The sequence below is a fragment of the Morone saxatilis genome, unplaced genomic scaffold (assembly GCF_004916995.1).
Source record: "Morone saxatilis isolate NCDOM2014 unplaced genomic scaffold, NCSU_SB_2.0 Contig0, whole genome shotgun sequence".
In the NCBI taxonomy this organism is placed as follows: domain Eukaryota; kingdom Metazoa; phylum Chordata; class Actinopteri; family Moronidae; genus Morone; species Morone saxatilis.
The window spans coordinates 13,920,077-13,942,973 of NW_023339650.1; the positions used below are offsets into that span (position 1 = coordinate 13,920,077).

At 40.1% G+C, this 22,897-nt stretch overlaps 1 protein-coding gene across 1 annotated transcript in view; it reads right to left on the reverse strand.

The window, feature by feature from the left end:
- The window catches only part of ptprn2 (protein tyrosine phosphatase receptor type N2), a 106,668-nt gene that overhangs the window by 31,515 nt on the left and 52,256 nt on the right, over positions 1-22,897 (reverse strand). The window contains exon 11 of the mRNA XM_035656926.1: positions 17,628-17,692. Within this exon, the coding sequence (XP_035512819.1) occupies positions 17,628-17,692 (65 nt within the window). The remainder of the gene's footprint in view (positions 1-17,627; positions 17,693-22,897) is intronic.

Below are 22,897 nucleotides of genomic sequence, written 5' to 3' on the forward strand. Positions count from 1 at the left end.
GGGGGGGGGGGGGGGGGGGGTGGTGTGTGACGGGGGGCTCTCCAGTTTATTTTTTCCATTCAGAGAGCACCCCCTCCTCTTCTCTATTGTCCCTCTGTGTGACAGCTGGAGTTGGCAATGTGAAGGGGAGAACAAAAACGAGCTCGCTGTCCAGCCTGAGTCTGTGGCCGCATCGGACGCCACCCCACCTTCAAAAAAGCAGAGCCAACCAGGCGGCCCGCGGGGACAAAATGTGAAGCAGAACATGCTCAAACTGACTCAACAATTTTTTTTTTTGCATCCATAAATGTCTTAAATACTAGACATTGTGCATAATGCTGCTACAAAACTGAAATTCTCCATGTATTTTGTTCTTTTAGGCTGGTTTTGTTTCTTAAAAAACACTAGGAACAAAATGAGTTCCTTCCCTATATGCCATGGAGTGACACTTCTCACGTCATGCTTTCTGCACACTGGCAAACTCATTTATCAGGAATTATTCAGAATCCAAATTCAGATTTTCGCCTGCTAGAGGGCACAAAAATGGTCCCACCACTCGGCGTCAGAGAGGTGAATTTTTATCTTCCAGCATTCAGTTTGAATATAAGAAAGAATCGGCTGCAGTGCTCACTGTTGCACAAATGCAAGACGGATGCAAGAGTAATACATGGTGGGAGACTTTTATCATGACTGTCAGTGAGTGGTTTTATTACTAGAAAGAAAGAAATAGTGTCCCCCAGAAGTTAATCCCCAGAAAATCAGCCCCTACATTAAGTCAACCATACGATCATATCTATCCTGTTGTCTGGCGAAGTGGAAGAGAGCCCTGTTCACTCTTTTTCTTACAAGATACCCTGGTCACCCACCTGTCAGCCCTATCTAAATCCACACTCATCCAAACAAGGGTATTCCCCTGACACCGCAGTGGATGGAAAAAAGGAGGAAAAAAGAAAATGTCTACCAAGAACTAGACACCATCTTCACCTGCTCTTTGAAGGAAAGTCTGACTTTGGCACCTGTTGTTTTCCTTCACTTGAACTCTGCGTAAATGGACACATTTTCACACATATCCGCCACCACTATGCACTACACAGTACGATTTCACAACTCACGTCACATCCTCCAGCGAGGCCGGTGCTAATGGTTATCACACCAGGGAGGTTTGACGTGCATCGATTCATTCTCAGAAAAAAACCAACAAGCAGTCAAATTCAGGAACATACTGAAGTCACTCTTATGGTCACTGGCGATATTCATGGATGCTGTCACGCCTGTGTGTTCCTCCAGTAAGTACTTCCTCGGGGTAACACATGTTCGAACAGTCACAGAGAGTCCTGTAAGGCTTATCTGTCCTTCTCTCTCGCGCTGCTCTGGTGTTTGCCTCCATGAAACACTTCACATTTCTAATAAAAAAGATGGAAAAGCAGCGAGCGTGTTTAAACAATGGGAGAAAGAGGTATGCGGCACTTCACCATGTCGCTGAGATAGGGGGCATGAGGAATGTTAAACAAATGTCATGATCAAGTGCAATACCTGAGATTGCAGAGCAGATACATCCAGTGATGCACATGTATGTGAGTTGAGAAAAAGGGATGGAGAGACAGTAACTTGCTTAGATATTTGCTTGCACCTGCAGGCTGTGCAATTTTCAACATATTTACATGTCAGTCCCTGTGTGTTCAATCTTAATATACACGCACACAGGTGTTAGTCGCGGTTTCTCGCAAAATACATATCCGATGGGCACGTACACATACTGTACAATACATGTATCTGAGTGTGTATACCTGAAAGGAGCCTGGACACAGAGTCTGAGAATGTAATATATTTCAGCAAACAGAAGAGAACACCAGCCCAGTAGCACACTGAGCTAGTGGTTCACATACCAATCACACTATAATGATATCAGTGAGGGGCTAATGCCGTTTACACTGCTGCACACCACAGCGCTGCACAAGAAACCAACAGCTGCAATGTGTACCTGCAGATTTAACTAACGCGTGATACCGTTACACCAAAAATAGTTGGGATTTCGGCTCGGCTCTTTGAAATGGGGTGCAATAAATTATTCATAATAATATCTGAGCAAGACTGTTGCTGCAGCTCCATTTGGGAAGGTGTTGAAGGATTAGCTTCGAACTGTAATGCAGAGAGAGAGATGTATGCAAAACAAAACACATTTGGGTGTTCTGTTCTGTTTTTTTTTATCAGATCCCCCAGCTGTTATTGTTATTGCTGAAGTGATATTACAAGATGTGTGTGCGAGGAAAAGCTCTAGCCTAATCTTGGGTTTAACTCCTTTTCGTTTTAAATGTTCTATTTCCATGCTTATCGTTAACATTTATAATGAAACAAAGCTCACATATAAGGCAGAAGTTTGGCTAAGAAGTCTGTCTATTTGGATTCACAGTACAGTCATGTCATTTTGGTATATTGTTAGTTGGTACACTGCGGTTTGATTTTGCACTTATACTGAGATAAAATAGTAAAGGAGGCACTTTGCTCTCCCGTCTAAACTCCCTTTTAAACATCACTTAAGGTGCAGAAACTTGACAGTGAGGTGAATGTCTTAAATGCATTGTGTCTCAGTGAGTGTGTGTGTGTGTGCGTGAGAGAGAGAGAGACAGAGAGAGAGAGAGAGAGAGAGAGAGACACCATGTTTCCTAATGGATGATGTTCAAAGACACACAAAAAGGTCCCATTTCTGGGTTTTACATGAAACATTTGAATTGCTGTGTCTCATGCTCATCACTTGCTCAGAGAGGAACCATTCAAAGCCTGTGTGTGTGTCAGCCATGTCATTCTGGTATTTTCCCCAGATGAGCTTGTTCAAATAGGCCTCTTTCTTATGTGAATCCCAGCCCAGGCATTGCCCATGCCAAGTAGTTCAAAGCAGTAAACATCAAGGTAAATGCTATGCCTGTCATCTTGACTATATTTAAAGCAGAGAGGCAAACCCACACACATGCACAACAACAATGTGCACTTCAAAAAGGAAACAGTGTTGTGGCATCACAGCCTGGAGTAGAAAATCACACCATATCTGTAAAATGATGGGAAATATTGTTGTAATCTATGAGGATGACAACAAAGTGGTATAAATGTAGAGATCATTTCATTCGCCTTACATGTAGGGCGTACTGTAGTTTTACTGATGATTTATGATATATAGGTTAAAACGACAGGCCAAAAAGCGGTCAGCCAAAACCTCTCTCTGTTCAACTACTGCTGAACCTTCCTCTACCTTTCCATTCTCAAACCGGAGATATGTAGTTGATAGTAATGTTGGTATATTTACTACTCAAAATTCTTTAAAACAATAATCTTTGAAACAATGGGTCTTTGATTTCAGACAGAGGTTGACAGGAACAGCTTCTCATTTCTTTCAAGTGACCGTCAATGTAGCTGCTGAAATAACAACTGAAGCTAACAGAAGTATGAGCTGTTGCTAACCAGCTAAATAAGCTAACATTAGATTTGAAAATGTTGTCTTTGGCAACAGCATTGAAAGTGCATCATTCTTGTACTGCAGTGTAGCTGGATAGCATGATATGATGTTCTTACTTTTGATTATAAAGACTAACTGATATGTTGCTAGTGTGCTGCTATCATTACACAAGCTCTGCATCGGCTCCCACACAGAGAAATACTGTGAAGAAATACTGTGAAGAAATACTGTGTGTAGGATTTAGTGGCATTTTACGTTGAAGTTTCAGATTGCAACCATTTGAATACAGTTCAGTGTTCCAAGCGTGTACTGCCCTCTCTTTGGCAGTTCAACATGGCCTCCATATAAGAGGAAACGGCTCATTCTAAGGCTAATTTTCAGGTACACTAATAAAAACATAATGTTATATAAAATTTCTGCCAATAGATCCTCCTAAATGGTACACATTGGAGCTTTAGCAGGCCTGCTGTGCATAGTTAAGGTGGCTAAGCTATGGGAGATGGGACAAGCTTAGCAACTGATCACTTAAATAAAATCCTTTTTAAGCTCTGTTGCCAGTAATACAAAGAAAAGCTCATTTGAATTATTTAAATTCTAGACCAAGTCGTCAACTATGTTTGTGAAAGTTTAGATGATTTACTTTTTTCTTAATTTGTTAAAGGTGCAGCCTTAATTCCCAACTGGTTTTAGTTGACAGTAATGATCATTTCTACCGGCAGCTGTGTTGACAATAGCAATATGTCTGACAAGGATAATGTTCATGTTTGCTGAAATGCCAGCCAAAATTAATTAAACAAAGTTTGCAAATGGTGCTCACACCTAAAAACTGAAGTAAAATCAACTCAGTATCAGTGAAGATGTTTGCACGGTGGTGTGCGACAGAGCAAATTAAGCTCAGATTTGCATTAATCACAATGACAAGAATTATTTTCCAGATGTAATTAGTTTTTGATGAGGGATATTACGATTTTGGAGGTGAAAAGTCATTAAACACCAAATAAAATGGTCAGGTCCAGAATGTGATCTGAGTTTGCTAAAACACAACTCAATCACAAAAGGTAATTGAAGGTAATACTTCATTCTATTGAGTGAAAAGATAAAACAAGAACCGCCACTAAAAATCTCATCCAACACTTCCACAGTCAAAAACAGCAAGGAAAACACGAGGTTTTAATTGTTTTGTTTGAATAGAATCCACACTACTTTTAGACTATTATGTTCTCGGCAGGCTTTTTTATCTTGGGGAGAGATAAAACTGCAATTAATTTTGAAAGGGGGGAAAACAGTGAGACAATACATCAAGTCACACATGAGTGGTGGCAGGCAGGGATATGTGGGCTGCCGCAGAATAACAGAGGTAGTCAAAGGTAGCATTCATAATTGAAACCCCAGTCACAAGAGACTTAGTGGGCTGGGAGACTCTGATACTGAGACTGACAGTAAAGGGACAAAGAGAAGTGTTCAGAGGAGAGCACAGAATAACTTCATGGGTTCAGCAGGATGTGTGCTCTCGACACCTGGGTCCACATATGATCTCAAGCTCTCTGAAACACACAACTCAGTGGTCCTGAATTTGATTGTCCAAAGAGTTCCACTAAAATCTCAGAAAAATGTAGAAGTTCGGGACTGAAGTCAGGTCTCTATTGTGTTGGACGAGTGCTTTTTCCAGGCAGCTGAATCAGTGTGCTACCTTAACTGATTTTAGTAATAACAGGATCAGACTATAGGATATCAGCCTAATAATGGCTCCATTCAAAAGACGTGGGGTATCGGGAACTAAAATGACAACTGGACAAGATAATTTTTTCCCCCATGTAGTATGACCAATTGCAGCTGTGTCCAAATTTTCTTGCCTAATTCATCAATGTCTACAACATGCTTCATGATGCTTTGCACGCCAAGGTTGCTGATAAATCCTGATCCCGGATGTCTGTCTTTGCCCCATTCTGCCCAGTCACTTTTGCATGTCAATCAGGTCAGGTTATGTTAAGTCTGACAACATGTGTTTGAGCCAAGTCATGGCAGGAGTTTAAGGAACCATGATCAAATAAAGAGGTATGCATCTGTGGCCATTTATGTTGCGTCTGCTAAGGTGCCGTCCAGGGGACCTCAAACTACAGATGGCCTTCCATTTGTGTCCACACTAAGGTCAGCAGTATACTTAAAATGAATCAAACATGGCATGTTCTCAAGGGCTGTTGAACTGCTGTTGAATGTGGCGTCCCCTGTAAATGCCAGCACACTCCACGAGATCCCTGGCAGACACTGGAGACAAGACATAACTAGAAAGATGCTCAAAACAACTGGAAAAAGAACGTCTGTGGAAAAACACAATAAATCGAATGGCTCCATCGGTCAATGGAGAGCATATTGATTGCTAGCTATCCACGTTTGGCAATCGCCGCTATTTTATGGTCAAATTTACACCATTGTGCTTGCATACAGTCACCCTAATACAATTTGTATTTGAATTGCCCACATGAGAATGCCTCTTAAGTAATTAGTGGATACTGATTCTTCCAGTTTAGACTAAAGCAAAACAATACATATTTTTGATCACTCTGGATTAACTTCATTGGGCAACCAACGCCATGTGTCTCCAACTGTACTGGTTGCGTGCTGAGGCCGCCTGCCAGAGCATACGCCCTGATGATCAGCTACAGCTTGTGTAAGTGAAGATATAGATGTAGAACCACAGGAGGCAGTGCGTGATAGGCTAAGGGTCGTATCCCTGTAAATGCACACAGCCACAGCCTCATAAATTCTCATCAGTGTCTTCATTAAACATTTTCCCCTGTTATCACCATGACAACGCTGGCCCAGCGTTCGCCCGCAGGGAGAGGCGTGTGTGCCTGTGTAACCCCGGGGGTTACTTAGGGGGTAACTTGGCACAGATGCCAACACCCCATACCTCTCCTCCAGATTCACTCTAACTATAGGGACGAGTGAGAAGAGGGGGGTTGTGGAGTGGCAGGCGGCCAGGAACGCTAGATCTGTTCCACAGCGATCTCACTTGACAGGCACTGGCTGTGTCTGGACTGGAGGCAAGCGCTCTGATTTCTCTCTTTAATTACTGCAAATCGCAGGAGCCGCAGCCCATGCTAATGAAGCCACACCAATCAGCTGGGGGAGAGTCAGGGGCCTCACGCTGCAAAACAATCCTCTGCACGAACAGAGCTGACACTCCTGCCTGCCCAGTGCGTCTCACTGTCTGTCTGTCTGTCGGCCTTTCTGTCTCACAGCTACAGCAGATTTATAATAGTAGTCTGCCCCGAGCCAAACCAAGCAGCGCTGCTCGTCGAAAGAAACCCCTGTGAATCCCTAATGAGACTGCTGCCACAGCTGTAGTATGGTTTCAGCCGCCTGTTTGTCGCTCACATCTCCCATCTCTTCACTCCACAGCCTCTGACAACAATACAAAGTATGGCTGATCAGAAATTCTGAAGGCAAAATTAATTATGATTTATGTCAAGATTTTGATGGCTCTGTAACGTAATAATACATTGACGGCTCATTATTGTAAATGCATATAATCAATCTAGCCTATTTTCACCCACAAACATAATTACACTGTATGGCTTTTTGTGAAGCTGTGATGATGTCTTTTTTTCCCTCCTTCTTCAAAGTGAATAATGTAATGAATAGTGACTGACATGTGATTGCATGTGTTCATGGACCTGGATTGCCAAGATCCTTTTGCCTTTTGTTGTTTTCAACAATGAAATGTAATTTCTTCTATTAGTTCTTGATGTTGATGAAGAAATGGAAAATTAAACATTTTATATTCCTCACAATTATACAGACTGGGAGATGTTTAGTTTGTTGATTCATTTGTCCATGTTCAAGTCGCTGGTCAAAATGTACATAAATACGAAGGGTTTGGATGAAACTAGGAAACAATTACAAGAAAAATCAAGGTGATATACATTATTTATCACTGACTGTATCATTATTCTTTGACATACTGTCGTTGTGTTTGTTTTTTATCTGCAAACATGAAACTGTGCTGGTTTTCATGTCTATCTGGACTTAAAGTGTGTATTATTCAGACTCGGTACACTATTTTTATACAGATATCCACCTGCACCGCGTCAGGTGTTAGACGCATCTGTGCATTTGCCGCTAACAACTGACATGATGAGCATGTTTGTGAATGTAAATAGGCACATTGGCAACCATGTACACATGGACATGACTGTGATATGTAAAGCAAAAATCCCATCACAGCAGGATGCCTCTCCAGTTCACAGCACACTATCAGCGTCTGATCTTTGCTTTTTACCTTCACATCTATGCTACGTTTGCAAGGATTGCATCATATATTAGGATGAAAGACTACATATATTAAAGAAAACACATTAAAGAAATGTCTTCAGTTCATGGCTAAAGGGCCTAATTAGCATCAGTTATTGAATGCTGTCAGATTAATGGTTATTAAACTAAATTAAATAGCAGGTGCAGATCCAGGTAAAGTAAAATTAGCAGGTTTTTTAAGATTAATTTAGATTAATATATAGTCATTTATATATAATAGTTAAGTTATTTTGAGAAAACATGTCAGGATATGTAGCTATTTCAATTGAAATCTTATAGCTATGTGTTGTTTTAACAAGTATAATATACAGAATATTTGTCATTTAAATATTTATTGCTATGTCTAAGTATTGCCAGGCCATTACAGAATAGTATTTTCAAGCAGTGAACACAACGTGTAGATGTTGTAAAGCCACTTAGAGGCAGAGTGGTCTAGTTTCATTTCATGCTTTATCACCACGGATCCTCCCAAGTCAAGGTCATCATATAAAAGACCATAACAGCTCATCAGGCAATTTAGTTGACCTTGCCATGCAGAAAGTAACTAGCAGTTACAGCAGGATTCACAATTACAGTCAATTAAAGTCAATAAAAGATGATATGACAGTTGATTACTTCTAATTTACTGAGAGCAAAGTGGTTTCCGTATTGTGCGCTCACTGAGCAATAATTAATCAACTGCACCACATCAACCACAAACTCAAAATGTTGTGTTTGCTAAAAAGACAGCTATGAAAAATGTATACATCAGGGTGGACGTATGATGACAGCATATTCTTAAATGTGTAATTTTCATTAGATATCAAACCTATTAACAAAGATGATAATTGTGTAGTGCTTGGATTGCTACTTAACAAACAATGCCCTATCTGTAAAGTAAGAATGTCATTTTTAAAAATACACAATGATTTTAGGAGCAAAATCTTCCCAACACTTCTTTAATCTCAACAACTAAACCATAGGATACTCTGGACTGAATTTATTTTTCAAACAAATACTACTGCCCTAATTTTGTTGTGATGTTGAAAAGATTACCATGGGCCACTGGTTAGCCTGCAGCAACGGCTTTTCCTGCTGCTGTCAATGCTAAGGTGCCAGATGCGCTAGGCAAGTAGCTGCATGATAAATGGCAGAAGGTGAGAGCTCTGTGGCCGGGACCGGGAGCACCCTGCCCCTGCTTCCCGCTGCCAGTCCCTTGGCATGCAGCTTGTCAGGCCAAATGGCAGCCACATCCCCCTTCAATGCTGACATTTAAAACCTCTGCCATGGTATCCAGCTGTGGACACCGCAGGTCCCCCCCCCTACCCTCAGCCTCCCCCAGGCGCCCATCCCTCAACCCTACTGCTGCTGCTGCTGCCAGACACCAGTTGACAAATTACCATGAACAGCCAGAGCATTTGTGCAGGACGATGTCATACCTGTAGATATAAGTTACCTAATGCTTTAAAAAGGAGGCTGATTACTGGTATTTATCAATTGTAGTAAAGCAGGTATTTAATGAGGCTCTGTCCTGCTCTTTATTGGATTTGAAGAAATATAGATGCCACCAACCCCAAAAAAGGTGTTAGACGAAATCATCTACATATAAAAGATGGACGTCATGTCTCCACTTGGCCTTATGATTATAGTCCTAGGACTCAGTGCTAAACTGCAATACAATAATAATGCTCTTTCTTTATTTCTATGTCTCCAACATGGGTCATATGCTGAGGATTTTGCCAGGGACATGTAGCTTTAGCCTCAATCTGTTAGAGCTTTCTAAAGCTGCAGTCAGCTCCATTAGCGGTCTACAAGGTACTGTAAGAATTTTATAGCAGCACAGAAATCATAAGCTATCCTACACTAAGGCTGCTACATTAATTGAAATATTATTGAAATCGCAATATCCAGAAGTGCAAAATCCAAATTGCAGAAGCTGCAATTGTTTGATCAGAAAAAAACGTGTCACAAAACAGCATTATAATGAAGTACTACAGTGCGGCAAAGATTCCCTGTCCTACAAATATTGTTCTCCAGATGTAAAAAAAAAAACAAACACATTTGTTTGGTACAGACCTCAGCAAATGTTCATGAATTTGATGGTTTTTGTGAGTAAAAATGCAAATTGTGATACAAAAACGATCATTCCCACTAATTGTGAATCATATCGCAATTGTAATATCTGTCAGAATGATTGCAGTATGATTATTTTTACCATATTGTGCAGCCCTATCCTACACCGGGGGTAGTTCAATGAGTTCAATGATCACCACATAGGGCACTCACTGTGGCAAAGATGGAGGAGAAGCAGTGGGGAGGCAGTCTCTGGCTGCAGTCAAGAGTGTCATTATTTCTTTTTAAAATATGCCAAGCAGGTCAACCTGCACCCACAAGGATCTCATTGGGGCTATTAAGTCTGCTTTGAGAGTTGTGGAAGTATGAGTTGAATTTTGTTGAATAACCAAAATGGTGAAGCTAAAGCTGTAATCTCTAACAGATCCAGAGCTGTGTATTATTAATCTGAGAGGAATGTTACCTAATAATTGTATGTTATTCCAATCAAATACTGTGTATGTGTATATATTATATATGCTTGAACAGGAAAACATGCACTATACCTTGAATGTCAGAATTAATTACTGTTATTCTTCCTCCTACTCTAACTTCTTATTCAATTCTATCTTATTCAATTTCTGTGGATAACTGTCCAACAGTAGATAGCATGCTGTGGTGGAACCGCAGCATAGGCACTATGACTAAAATAGAAACAACTGATTTTTCTCAAACCATCAATACTACACATCAGGTTTTGGTGTCAGCATGTCAGAGTCAAAGCTCAAGGGCCTCTCTCTCTCTCTAGACTCACCATTTTCTACTGACATTTAACAAACATAAAGGGTACTGTCGAAGAGGCAGAATTTAAAATTCTCCTACTGACAATAGCCTCAACTGTCCAAAATGCAAAGCAGCCACAGAACAGGACATGTTGCAGTTTGAGAACAGATCACAACTCTAGTTGCAAAAAGTCTCATATCTTTCTGCCACTATGCTGCATACTGCTGTCTTTATCTACACCAACCAAATATAGACTTAATTCAGTACTTCTGCCTACTTGCTTTGTCAGGTTAATGGACAAATGAACTGTAATAACTTCAATACTGAATACTTCCTTCAATGAGAGCAATTGTGTTGGCAGAAATCAAATATAATATTCATAGGTGAGTTTTCAATAGTGTTTAGTGTTCACCTGAAAATAAGAATTGATGTGTTTTCGTTTCCTTAGAATGGACTAGAATTATCTACGGAGGGAGCGGATCCTCTTGGAGTCTGCCATGTTGAACCGCTTTGTTTCTACAGTAGCCCTGAATGGACAAACCAAACACAGACTGTAGATATTTGCAACTGTACCACTAGATGCCACAAAATCCTACACACTGACCCTTTAAACAGCCTTTGATTTACACTTGCAGCACTCAGTTGTACTAAATAAACTGGGGAGGGTAGTTTTATTTATAACAAAAACAGTAACACATAACTTCTGTTTTTCATATTTGTATCCTATAAGTTATAATTATGAGACCTGCATTTGTACGTTATAGTCCTTAGTTTTGGGTGGAACATTCTCTGGTTCCAGCCACTAAAATGTGAGGATTCAAGGCTTTTATTTGTCATACAGTATATGATAGTAAATTCAATATCTATATCTGAATACTTCCTTTTAAGGTGTGGGAAATTGTAACTGGCATTTTTCACCATTTTCTAAAATAATAATAAAGAAAAATTATTAAGCAATTATTTGCGAAAATGATTTCTGGAACCCAAGAGCTTGTGGCTTTGAAGCAACAGCATTAACCGCTGAACTCTTAGTTATTCTTAAGAAAATCACAGATTGAAGAAGAATGAATGTTTGAAAGCACTGAACATCAGAGACTGATGATTTATAACAGTGTAAGAGTTTTCATCAGTGGATTTTGCTTTAATTTGATCTAAATCTCCATAACACCTCCAAAGCCACCTTGGCCTTGAGCCTTTCTTTCCAGGAAGAGATGAATGCACCAGAAAAAAAAGTTTCTTATTTAATTCCTTACAAAAGGCGGAGGAATTGCCCTTCAACAAGCTGAATAAAAATACCAGTGTCAACTATACACAGTAACCACACTACTCTTTAACAAAGGCAGCGGAACATAAAAGAAGCAAAAGGTAGGAGAGTAAACACTTTACATTCTGACACTCATTAAAAACAGACAAGTCCACCCTTACCCGGGGGAAAGCACACGTCATGATATAGAGAGAGGCAAATACCAAACTGCATGGCATGGTATCAAAGGCATTTCTGCAGTCCAAAGGTCAGGTGATGGTAAAAGGTTGCTGAGAAACGGAGCTGCTGGACGGTCTTTCATCAGTGGGAGGCAGCTGGAGTCTCCACAGAGGCAGTGTTACTCAGGGCTGCAGGCACAGTGGGGCTACTCCAATATGACATTTCACATCCAGATCTGCCACAGTAATGGCATTTTAGCCACTTTTAAAACAGCCAGATTGGCCTTCCTGCTCTGTTGAAATTTTTATAGGCGGCAATTTTTTCATTGTTTGGGTTTATTACAGTGTCTGAAGGAGATTGGATAGGTTGTCGATGTGGAAGAGGCAATTGAGGGCCAACGTGAAATTGATTGGCTGATAAAAACAGTACACATACATACGCAATATACAACCAGGATGGGTAGAAAATATACCCTGCAGTGCAACCAAGCCACTCTAATTTCCACTGAGGAGTTACATACACTTAAATGAGAATAAGAGATCTCGAAATTAACATAAAAAATATATTTTTTCTCATCTTGTTATTCTTAAAAAAAAAAACAGCTTGAAAAACCAACATCAGGAAATATGTTTTGAAGTAAAGCATCTACCCATACCGTTACAAGATCAATTTGTCCAACTCTTATCACAATTATTTATTTATTTTAGCCTGTGTGTGTCTCTCTTCTCTCTGGTAGGAAATGGTCAGTGTGGTTTTCCTTTGAAGTCCCCTCTGAAATGATTTGTCCCATTTGCTCGGAGGAATTGCATTCGCTGATGGTTGCACATGGTATTTGTTGTTAAGTGATATATGCTACAATATTCCTCCTTTGTTAGATTAAAGGAAGGCAAAATGCACTGATATTGCCTGATAACCAGGCACATAATATATATATGTATAAAAAAACATTTGGAAATAAATATTCATGAGAAAAATGTTCCAGCAAAACAAAATGCAAATTTAAAGTGATCATCCTTGAAGCAGAAGTTATTGGATCCTATTGAGTGCATTAAGGGTGACTGCATAAATGTAGTCTTTGTTGCTCAAATTTGCATTGTATTGTATTTTAAAATAAAAGATATATAAAGTGAAGGGACAGTCAATCCAATTATATTAAAAGTCCAAGGGTAAGAGAAGCAGGGACAAACTGACACAAAAATTTTAACATGCATGTAAATATGCTGACAATGACTATGCTAACATGTTTAGCAGATATAATATATAAAACCATGTTCACCATCTTAACATCTGCTAATTAGCACAATGCTGATGTGAGTATAATGTGAATGTGATTAGTTTTGCTGGTATTTGGTCATAAACCAACGAATTGGACAAATTAAATTCAGACTTTATGATGGCTAAAGGAAAATTGAGGGCTCACTAAAGTTGTTAGATACAGCGTCCGGCCACGATGGATATCTTAAGCAAATGTTGTGCCGACCCATCCTGTAAATGTTTGATATTTCAGTCTGAACCAAAGTGATGGACCAACTGGCAACATTGCCATCCCTAGAAACATGCCACTAACATAGCTACGATAAAAACAAACACTAAACATAACCGAAAATACCCCCATTGCTATTTTAGCATATTAACAGCAGGTCAACAAACCAGTATATACAAACTCATCATGTAGAAGGTCTAAGGAAAGATAATAAGTAAGTAGTTCATAAAAAGATGTAAAGATTCTTGCTCTACACTAGTTTGCTGTTATCTACTTTGAACTTGTTGAGAAAAGAAACAGGATAATACTCAAAACCTGATGCACCATAGTATCTTTTCGAGGAAGCCTGTCAGGACATTCTCAAATAGATGTGCCTTTGCATTAATTATGGCACAGGATATTGAAAAGAAAGCCTTCAAATCCATCGGGAGAGGTCATCATTACATGTGACCTTTCTCTGAGATGAGTTTTGCCTGTGTGCCTCTGCACTTAGTTCTTTGATTAGAAATATAATGTGAGCTTTTGACCATCATAAGACGACTGCATTCTCCAGCAGCTTCTCTAGATTTAAACATGATCACTTCACCTGCCTCCACTTGCATTATGTAACTAAAGTAGAAATCAAATGGAAGACCAGTGACTTACTTACATATAGACACATGTCATTAGCATTGAAAGACAAGAAAAATACACAATTATGCCCTTTAAATAGCAATTACATATGCATTAAGCACAGACACTATAGCCACACAGACAAAAAATACTGTACACATTAACTGTACACGTTTGCATGCATACACACAAACAATACACACATGCACAGTGCAGAGACTCCCTGCCTGCCATATATGATTTACATTTAGTGGTTGAATAATCAGTTGACATGCAGCTCAGGGAATTCTATGCTTAATAAGTGCCTCTTCACATAAGCTGTATGCTGGAGTTATCTCAAACATGAGACTGCTGTCAAAATGTCAATGAATCTCAATTTAACCACCAACTTAATCACATGGGCACCATCTCCTACAGGCAGGCTGAATGTGGATTTCCATATCGCAAGTATAAAGCAACTATTGGAATAAAGAAATCTGGGGAAACTGTAGTGTGCAGTTTAAAATGTTTTATAGGTCATTAGGCGTTCATTGTAATTAAGCAGGTATATTTAGAAATATTTTACCCTAGTAAACAAAATGTTGATTTGCTACATAAGGCAATATTATCTCAGCTTCTGTCTGGGTGGAGTTTTGTCATCTCAGCTGTCAGAACTGTTGTATAGTTTCTATTTTATTTAATATTTCATTTTCAATTCAGAAGAAAGCTCATTTCAGTGTGAATCTTTATTGACAGACCAATATTCTGGTCATGAAGACACTGATTGGGGCAATATTAGCAGGGAAATATTTAACCTCAGAAAATATTTTTAGAGATTAAATATCACATTGTAAGCGATAAGTAAGATTTCACGCTCATTAACAAAAATGTTCAGTGGACTAGAAGCTACAATTATCAGTTATATTTGTATCTTTTGGCCCCACATACAGTGTGATAATTGTCAGAGGATTAAAAAATATTCTGTGTGCCTTTTTCAAACCATAGAAATCGTTTCCAAAAAACATCTGACCAACATGCCCCTCCCTTTAAAAAAACTGCTTTCTGAGCCTCCCTTTTATTCCCTCGCTTCCCCTTCTCCACGCTCCCCACTGGTACCAGCCATGCTGTGTCTGTGGCTGCCAGCGCAAGCAACCCTTTTGCCTGGTGCCTGGTTGCTGTCTCTAGCTTGGAGGGGCGGGGGTTGACTTACCAACCCCCCTCCTGCACGGAAGAAGATACGAGGAGGCAGGGGAAAGCGGCGGTGAGGGATGCACAGTCACAGAGCTTTTTGCCTTTTAGGCGTGGTATGATCTGCCAGAGCTTATTTCCACATTTAGAGTACTAAGTGTCTGATAATAGCATGGATATGTGTATTAATTTGTATGGTTTCAATGTAGTATGAATACAGACAGTTGCTGCTAAAGCTGCCAGAAGGACACATCAACCATGAATTTCTTTCCACTTCACTTCTTTTTCCTCCTCGCAGTTTTTCACACATTTACAGGACTCATGAATTGCTGTGAGAGCACCTCCATTTGCCTTTTGGGTTTCCACAAGAGTACAGCTCCCACTTGGGAAACAGCTGTTAATAATAATGATAGTGAGAAAATACATTGCTTATGCCCCACACATACATAAAGTAGTCATTTTTCTGTTGTTTTTTCTTTTCTTTAGGAAGCCGACTTCCCTGCGATCTATAATGGAGTAGATATTGCTCGGCCTATTGATTGATGTCTCCTTCCCCCCACTTTGACATTTGCTTATCCTCGTCCGCATCTACTGCTATTGACGTTCGCTCTATCTGGACATCTTCCTAAGCTGTTTTGTCATTTGTCACCTCTTAAATAAAAAACGGAGGAGGGGGGAGTTGTCAGTGATAAGACTTAATGATACCAACCACATTGGTGGTTTTATACAAGCTTGGAGAAAGAGTACTGTCTGTGGAAAGCATATACTGTGCTTTGTTTCATTTCCCGCTCTATACCTCTTATGGATCCAATGAGCAATTTTACCAGGCATATTTCTATTTTTGCCACTAAGAAGCAGGCTACAGGAGACCCATTCTGCAACCTTTAGCATGCATTCACTCATAACTGTGGTCAATTTACCGCAAATTTACTGAAAGCAGGCGTTTCGGTTTAACACCTTTTAAACTAATGTATTTGAAGAGCCCACTCCACAGGCTCTCCTGTCAAAAGCTACTATTTTGCCCAACTTACCCTCAACTCTCCACTTCTTGGATACAAAGTGGTGAGATCAACACATCTACATCAGAGCTGTTGCTAATAAAACGCCCTCTGAGTGAGTTTTCAGGGTTTATACTTTGCCAGCTCTTTATTTGCAGTACAGTAAATGCCATGCTTCCTTAACATGCATTTCAACAAACACAGTCTGGCGCAGATTTTCTCCCCATGAGGTGGAAGACAGATTTTTCCTTTCCTCCCTCCCTCTTCCCATCCATCCCTCCCTCACCCTGGCTCCTGCAGAGAGGCTATTATTGCAGCTAATTATCTACAAATAGGCCCAATATGACAAACACAGCCCTGTACCAGTGCTGGCTAAGCGCAGGAATCAGTCTGAGTGGGAATAAAAGAATGAAAAGGAGGAGAGGAGAGGCAGACAAAGAACAGGACAAAAGTCACAGTGAAGAAAAAAAGGAAAAAAATGTGAATCAGAGATAATTGAGAAGAACGTGATAAAGACACAATGTGGAATAAGATGAGAGAAAATGTGGTGCTAAAAAAGATATAAGTGGGAGGCAGATGGGCGAAGAAAGGCAGTGACACCAAAAGGGAGACAGCATAGAAGGGACTAACACGGGAAAATGATCTTGTCTATACAGTGTGCGATGGTTGTTGCCAATGGCAACTGTCCTGCGATGCACAGGCCGCATCCATTTAGCTCCCAGCATGCCTCATGATCAGGGCAGCTCAGGGGTCTAAGGCTGTCTGTCTCATTTCCATAGAGAAACTCATTTACCAGGCAAGCATGGAGGGCTATGATGCATCAATGGGTGCTTGATTAGATCCTTACCGCTGATACATATGAATATTTATCAGTGTTGAATGAATACACATTTACTCTCCTTTCATCTGGATCATCCTAAGTGTCCTCCTGCTCTCCTCTTAATTTTTTCCAATGAATATGTCACAGGAGCATCAGGGCCCCCGACAAAGTGACAGCACTCAAGATAATCTGGTTATTGTTGCCCTGCGGTGATGATCAACACTTACTTTAAGTTTCACAAAATGCATCAGGCTTTTGTCTTGTTGTGTTTTATTTGCCATGGTGACAACGGCTCTTACAAACCTAAAGGAAATGAATACGGGGGACGGTAAACAAAGCAGCACACTTAAAAGGATGTGTGTTTGGAATTCATTGCTGCTTCAGATTAGTGTTTGGCTGCACAACTGAAGCTGCAGGTGTGATACGAATGCCAAGACAAGTTGAAATCACAGAGTTATTCCTGTCCCATGAGCCCAAACGCAGAAGATGCACACATTCACAAGCGCACCCACTCTCTCTCTTTTCTTTTTTCCAACACACAACGGATATTTTTAGACAGTATAACTTACATCACTAACTCCGGCCTCCACTATCTTCAGGCCTGTCTCCTTCTCCAGCTGCTGCTTCTGTTGAACTGCACGGGAGACAAAAGCAGAGGAGGTGTTGAGTATGAGCAGTGGATGACAAAGTAGCAGATTTTTCAGTTCCTGAGGCAGAACAAGCGGTCAGTGAAACTGAGAATGATGCAATGGATGTAACAGCATGAGTCAGATGTCAAACTGGTCATAGAAAATGACCGACCAACACACATACACACACACACACACACAGAAAATCTTCATCAAGAGGAGAAGCAAAACAATCTTCAGGGTTAGACAGCAAGCAGTCCACCAGCTGACAGGAGTCTGACATTGAGGAATGATATGCTGTCTGGTTAGTAGGCCTATAGGTACAGGGTCTACAGCCATGCTCAGACTGTGTGAGGCTGTACTAAATGCTATTGCCAGCTTGTTAACAAGCTCATAATGAAAAGGCTAAAATGCTGATGTTTAGGCCGGATTTCACCGGATGATATCACCGCTGCAACACTGGACAGATTTATTGTACATGTTCAATTTCTATCATGGTTGAATTATATTCTCCATCAGTGTTTACATTACTTTGTGATACGAGCGACTGAATGTGGGACAAAAAGAGTCGCAATGAGCTGAAGGTTTGCAGTGGGGATGGTTTTTGTTGGATGTGTGTTACTGAAATGGAGACGATGACTAAGCCTTTTTTCATCGTCCCACATTGGATTTACTTCAACTGTCATAGCTCCAAAATGCAAGCGTGTTAGCATGGTAACATTTGCTAATTAGCAGAAAAAACAAATGCCGAATGCCATTAGTTTTGCTACTACTTATACTGGTGAAATTGAAATTGTGACCTGTTGATAGCGCTAGATGAAAAGTTCAAGGATCACCAGAGTTATTGCCAGTCACTCTGAGGGGGACATGAATGTCTGTACCAAACTTCATAGGAATTCATCCAATAAATGTTGACCTATTTGATACAAAACCTCATGGTGTCCTTGAGGAAAAGTCAAGAGATCTTCAAAATCATTGGGCATCATCCTCTGGGGACCATGAATGTTTACAATTCACATATTTCAGTGTGGACCAAAGTGGTGAAGCGACCGACAATGATTGACCGACATTGAACCATGCTGCTAGCATGGTTGAAAATATAAAACACAAAAAAAGTTTACCAATAAAACTTGACCGATATCCTCACACGTTGAGTCAGACCCACTAAAGATTGCCAGAAAGCAGATGAAGTGCTTGTAGATTCACAGCACACAATAACTTGAGCTCCTGCCTTTGTTCTTGCAGTAATTAATACACCACCCGAGTTTGATCCTCACATCTATTGATCTAATCAAATATGGCATGCTATTTCCAAAGCTTTGTTCACGAAAGATATTCTCATGCAAATCAAACCAAAGTGAGGCAATGTTAAATATCCATCGTTCAAGATCACACATTTCACCGACTTTTTTTTTCCCCTCCTGTGCTTAACGCCCCTTCCTCACTTTGATGGAGACATTTACATTGAAAAACAAAATCAAAGGGGCCTTAATAGATTATGCCAAATTATAGAGTGAAACGAAAAAATGGAGCATAATTTTAATTGAGTTTGTTAGCATGTGAATGTGATTGGTAATGGGCAAAAGGAAAAAAAAAGTGAGAGTTAAAGAGAGAAAGAGAAAGAGAGCAGGTCCTTTAAATCCCATTTCCCCAGATGAAGGCTATGCAAATGACCCTGAAGAGCTGAACCCCACCTCACACTCCAAATTCGGCAAGGGCCTGTTTAATTAGTATTTTAATCTATCCCAATGATTCCACTCAGTCCACAATGTATGCAGCATTCCATCTAATTAAGCACGCTACTTTTAGGATAATCATCCATCTCCCTCGCTTTTCCTCTCTCCCCTTTTCTCTTTCTGGTTATTAAGGATCCTGCAAACATTGATCATCCTATCACCTCATCAACATGGCAGCAAAGGGGACATCTTATATTTTAGGTGTCAGCCAGGGTTTCCTGAAGGATGGCTAAAAGGAGGATAAAGGAGGCAGCGAGAGAGCTGGAAAGGTCAGATATACATTCAAAGTCTCTAAATTAGAGTGTCACATAAAAGAAGTAGACAAGAGGAGAAAAAAAGGAAATCTTCTGCCATTAGTGAGAGGAGGAAAGTCTTCAACTGGCATGTCTCAACTCACTTTCACGTCATGTTGCCACCCCTGTATTTAGTCAGACATATTGCCTCTCCATAGATAGCTACAGTACCTGCATGGTCCTGGTGCTATTTAGGAGGGGGGTAATGAGCGAGGTAATTGGGCCCAGCTGGGTGAGGTCGTAGGTGGTGGGCGGAGGCGAAGCTGCTAAAAGGTCACACAACGTTTTGGTCCTAATGAGGACCCCTCTGGGGTCGCAACACATCATGAGTCGAACTACGAAAGATTAGCCTGGAATCAACACACATATATACATGTCACAGCGGCTGCAGCTCAGGTTTTGACTGACAAGCTGACATTAACCGTTTTATGGTGAAACCAAAGAAGCCTGAAGGTCAGTATTTACTTTTGAATCAAAGCTGAGGACTCTCCAATCAACCTGAGGGAAAGGACAGCCCCACAACAGCCACTTTAAATGTAAATACAATGTACTTGCCGAGCTCATTAGCCGGTAACTGGAGGGATCTGGGCTGAAGAGAGAATCCAGCCAATGGATTGCTTGTTCTGTCACTGACTGTACAGATAACAGCCTACAGCATCTCTTTTTGGTCACCCCTTATATTAACCTCCCACTGGAGCTCACTCTCTTTCTCCGTTTCTCACAGACACACACACAGATTTTGTAAGCTTCAAATTAGCCACCAAATACTCCTGACAGACTGTGGAAAAGAGATGTCAGGTCTCATTTCAGAGAGGCTCCTCCAGCCATTTTAATAGGCATTGTCTGAGTCTATCTAGTCTGATCTCTAATATCGAGATCTGATCCCTGCTGCTCATTTGATCTTTTTGGTTTCCGAGTCATATTGAGCCATATCATCTGATGTTCACCAGGCAAAAAAGCACAGTAAAAAGGCTTTTTTTTTTTGTATGTTTGTTAAAATGTGCTGCATTTTCATGTGCCTTCAATTGAAATTACAAACCACACAGCAGTTTTAAAGGAGAATATAAAATGGATAATTGCCTGGGACTAAATTCAGTAAAAGTGGGTGATTCATATTTTGTGAATAAATGTCTTAACTGGATGACAGTGTCACTTTTGTACAATGCAATTACTATAAATCAAAAGTATTATAATTAAAACTACTTCAATTAGTAAAATACTAGCCATCACTCTGGGAGAGAAGGTGGCTGTTGAATCTCTAAAATAAGATCTTCATGAAATAAAATACTATTTATGGTCATATTTTTTTTCAGTAATAGCTTTTCAATGAATTTTCTTTAATTACCTCTCTATAGAGGAGTTTTTCATTTTTAGTGGCCACCATTGTTGCACTGGATTCAGATTGCCTACCTACGTATGAGGAATCCACAGAAAACAATGTAACCCAGTGTTTGTGTTTTTAATGTAATCTAACTGATATCAGCCTCACTGTTTATTGTTCACTGCTCTCATTACACTGTGTCCGAGCTGTTACTGCTAATGTAAACTGAACATTTCCTACTGCTGGTTCTTCGCATTGAACTAAGATGGGTTGTGAAGCAGTCACAGCAAGCACAGTATATTTATCACCAAGGTTAGAGTTGATCAAGATCGCTCATCCAAAATGTGTCTACAAAACAACGTTCATTTTCTGCATTTTTCAGCTGCAGATCATTTTCATCATATCTTTGCAAGGGAGTAATGGTACAAGAAGGAGCAGCCACAGTGACTTTGAACTTTACTGTGCCCTGCTATTGTGTGAAAAACTATAAATGCTGTGTGCAGCATGAAATCAGATCTCTTTTGTACTGTTTTTCTTTATTCTTTATTAAAACAACATGAGTTTGTTTGACTGCACTGTAAACAGATACACCAGTTGCTCTTCTGTTTCACCTACTCAACCAGGACTGAAATCTTAAGGGTTTAAATTAAAACTTTAAATAAGTAGTAAGTAAAAAAGTAGTCTCATTCACATGCAGTAAAATATATAGTATATATATGTGTATATAGTCTTTATTACAGAAACATAAAAAACCTCTGAATTATTTCAGCTGGAACTGTGCCTGCAGCCAAAGGACATATGTCATTTAAAAAAAATCACACTGTGTTATCAAATATTAGAAGTGCACTGAGGAGTGTGCTTTGAGTTAAACCACGATCACAGTGTCTCTGTTAAGCATCCAAACATTCAGCCAGGTGAACAGAAAAAATAGAAGAACACTTCAAAAACTCATCAACGTGTTGTCGAAGGAGAGGAAAAGGCCATTTCAATCATCAATCTAAAGAAAGATTAAAAAAACCTTCGACTAGAACATTAATGAATGAAAATGCAGCAAAAACATACAAGCACACATTTAAGCTTGATTTTATGTGACCTTTAAATTGCTCTGTAGCATATGCGCTCAACACAAATTATCTTGTGGCGAGATATAATTTGATTAAAATGTTGCTTTTCTCTGCCATATGCTGCAAACTGAAGCAATTGTGCTCTCCTCATCATAGATTCTAATAGCAATTCAGAAATGATTATCATGAAGTCATCAGAGCTTAAAGTCATGAATATATATATTCATTTTTCTGATATACGACAGGGTTGTTATTGTTAGAAGCAATATAAATTCAGCATCGGGAGACAAATCACAGACTGTAGGCTGTAAGTATTTTGTATTTCAACACGACGCAGCAGCCAGCGCTGTCACATGATCGTAATGTTGCCTCTTTGGCCAAATGGGGGTATACAGTTGACAAAATGCATATTTCACCAGCCTCTGATTGATCTGTTAATATTGAATAACATCCACATCCATTCCATCTATCTCCCCCCTCCCTCCCTTGCTCCTCAGGTCGTCTATTCACCACTTCCATCTCTCCATCCGTCACTCCAACCAAACAAAATGAAAGTGTTTATTGCAGAGGAGGGCTGACGCTCACGCCTCTCCACAGCCGTTAGCCTTATCAGCAGGCAATCGCTCCGATATTAAAGCTGCCATTCCGCCCATCACTTTCCCCTTGCACATATGATGGCTGTCTCTACCTATCAGAGTGGAGAGAGGAGGAGGAGGAGGAGGAGGAGAGGAGAGGAAGAGGAAAAGAGAGGGAGATGCACCTGATCCCCCTGACAGATAAGATGCACGGCAACTCA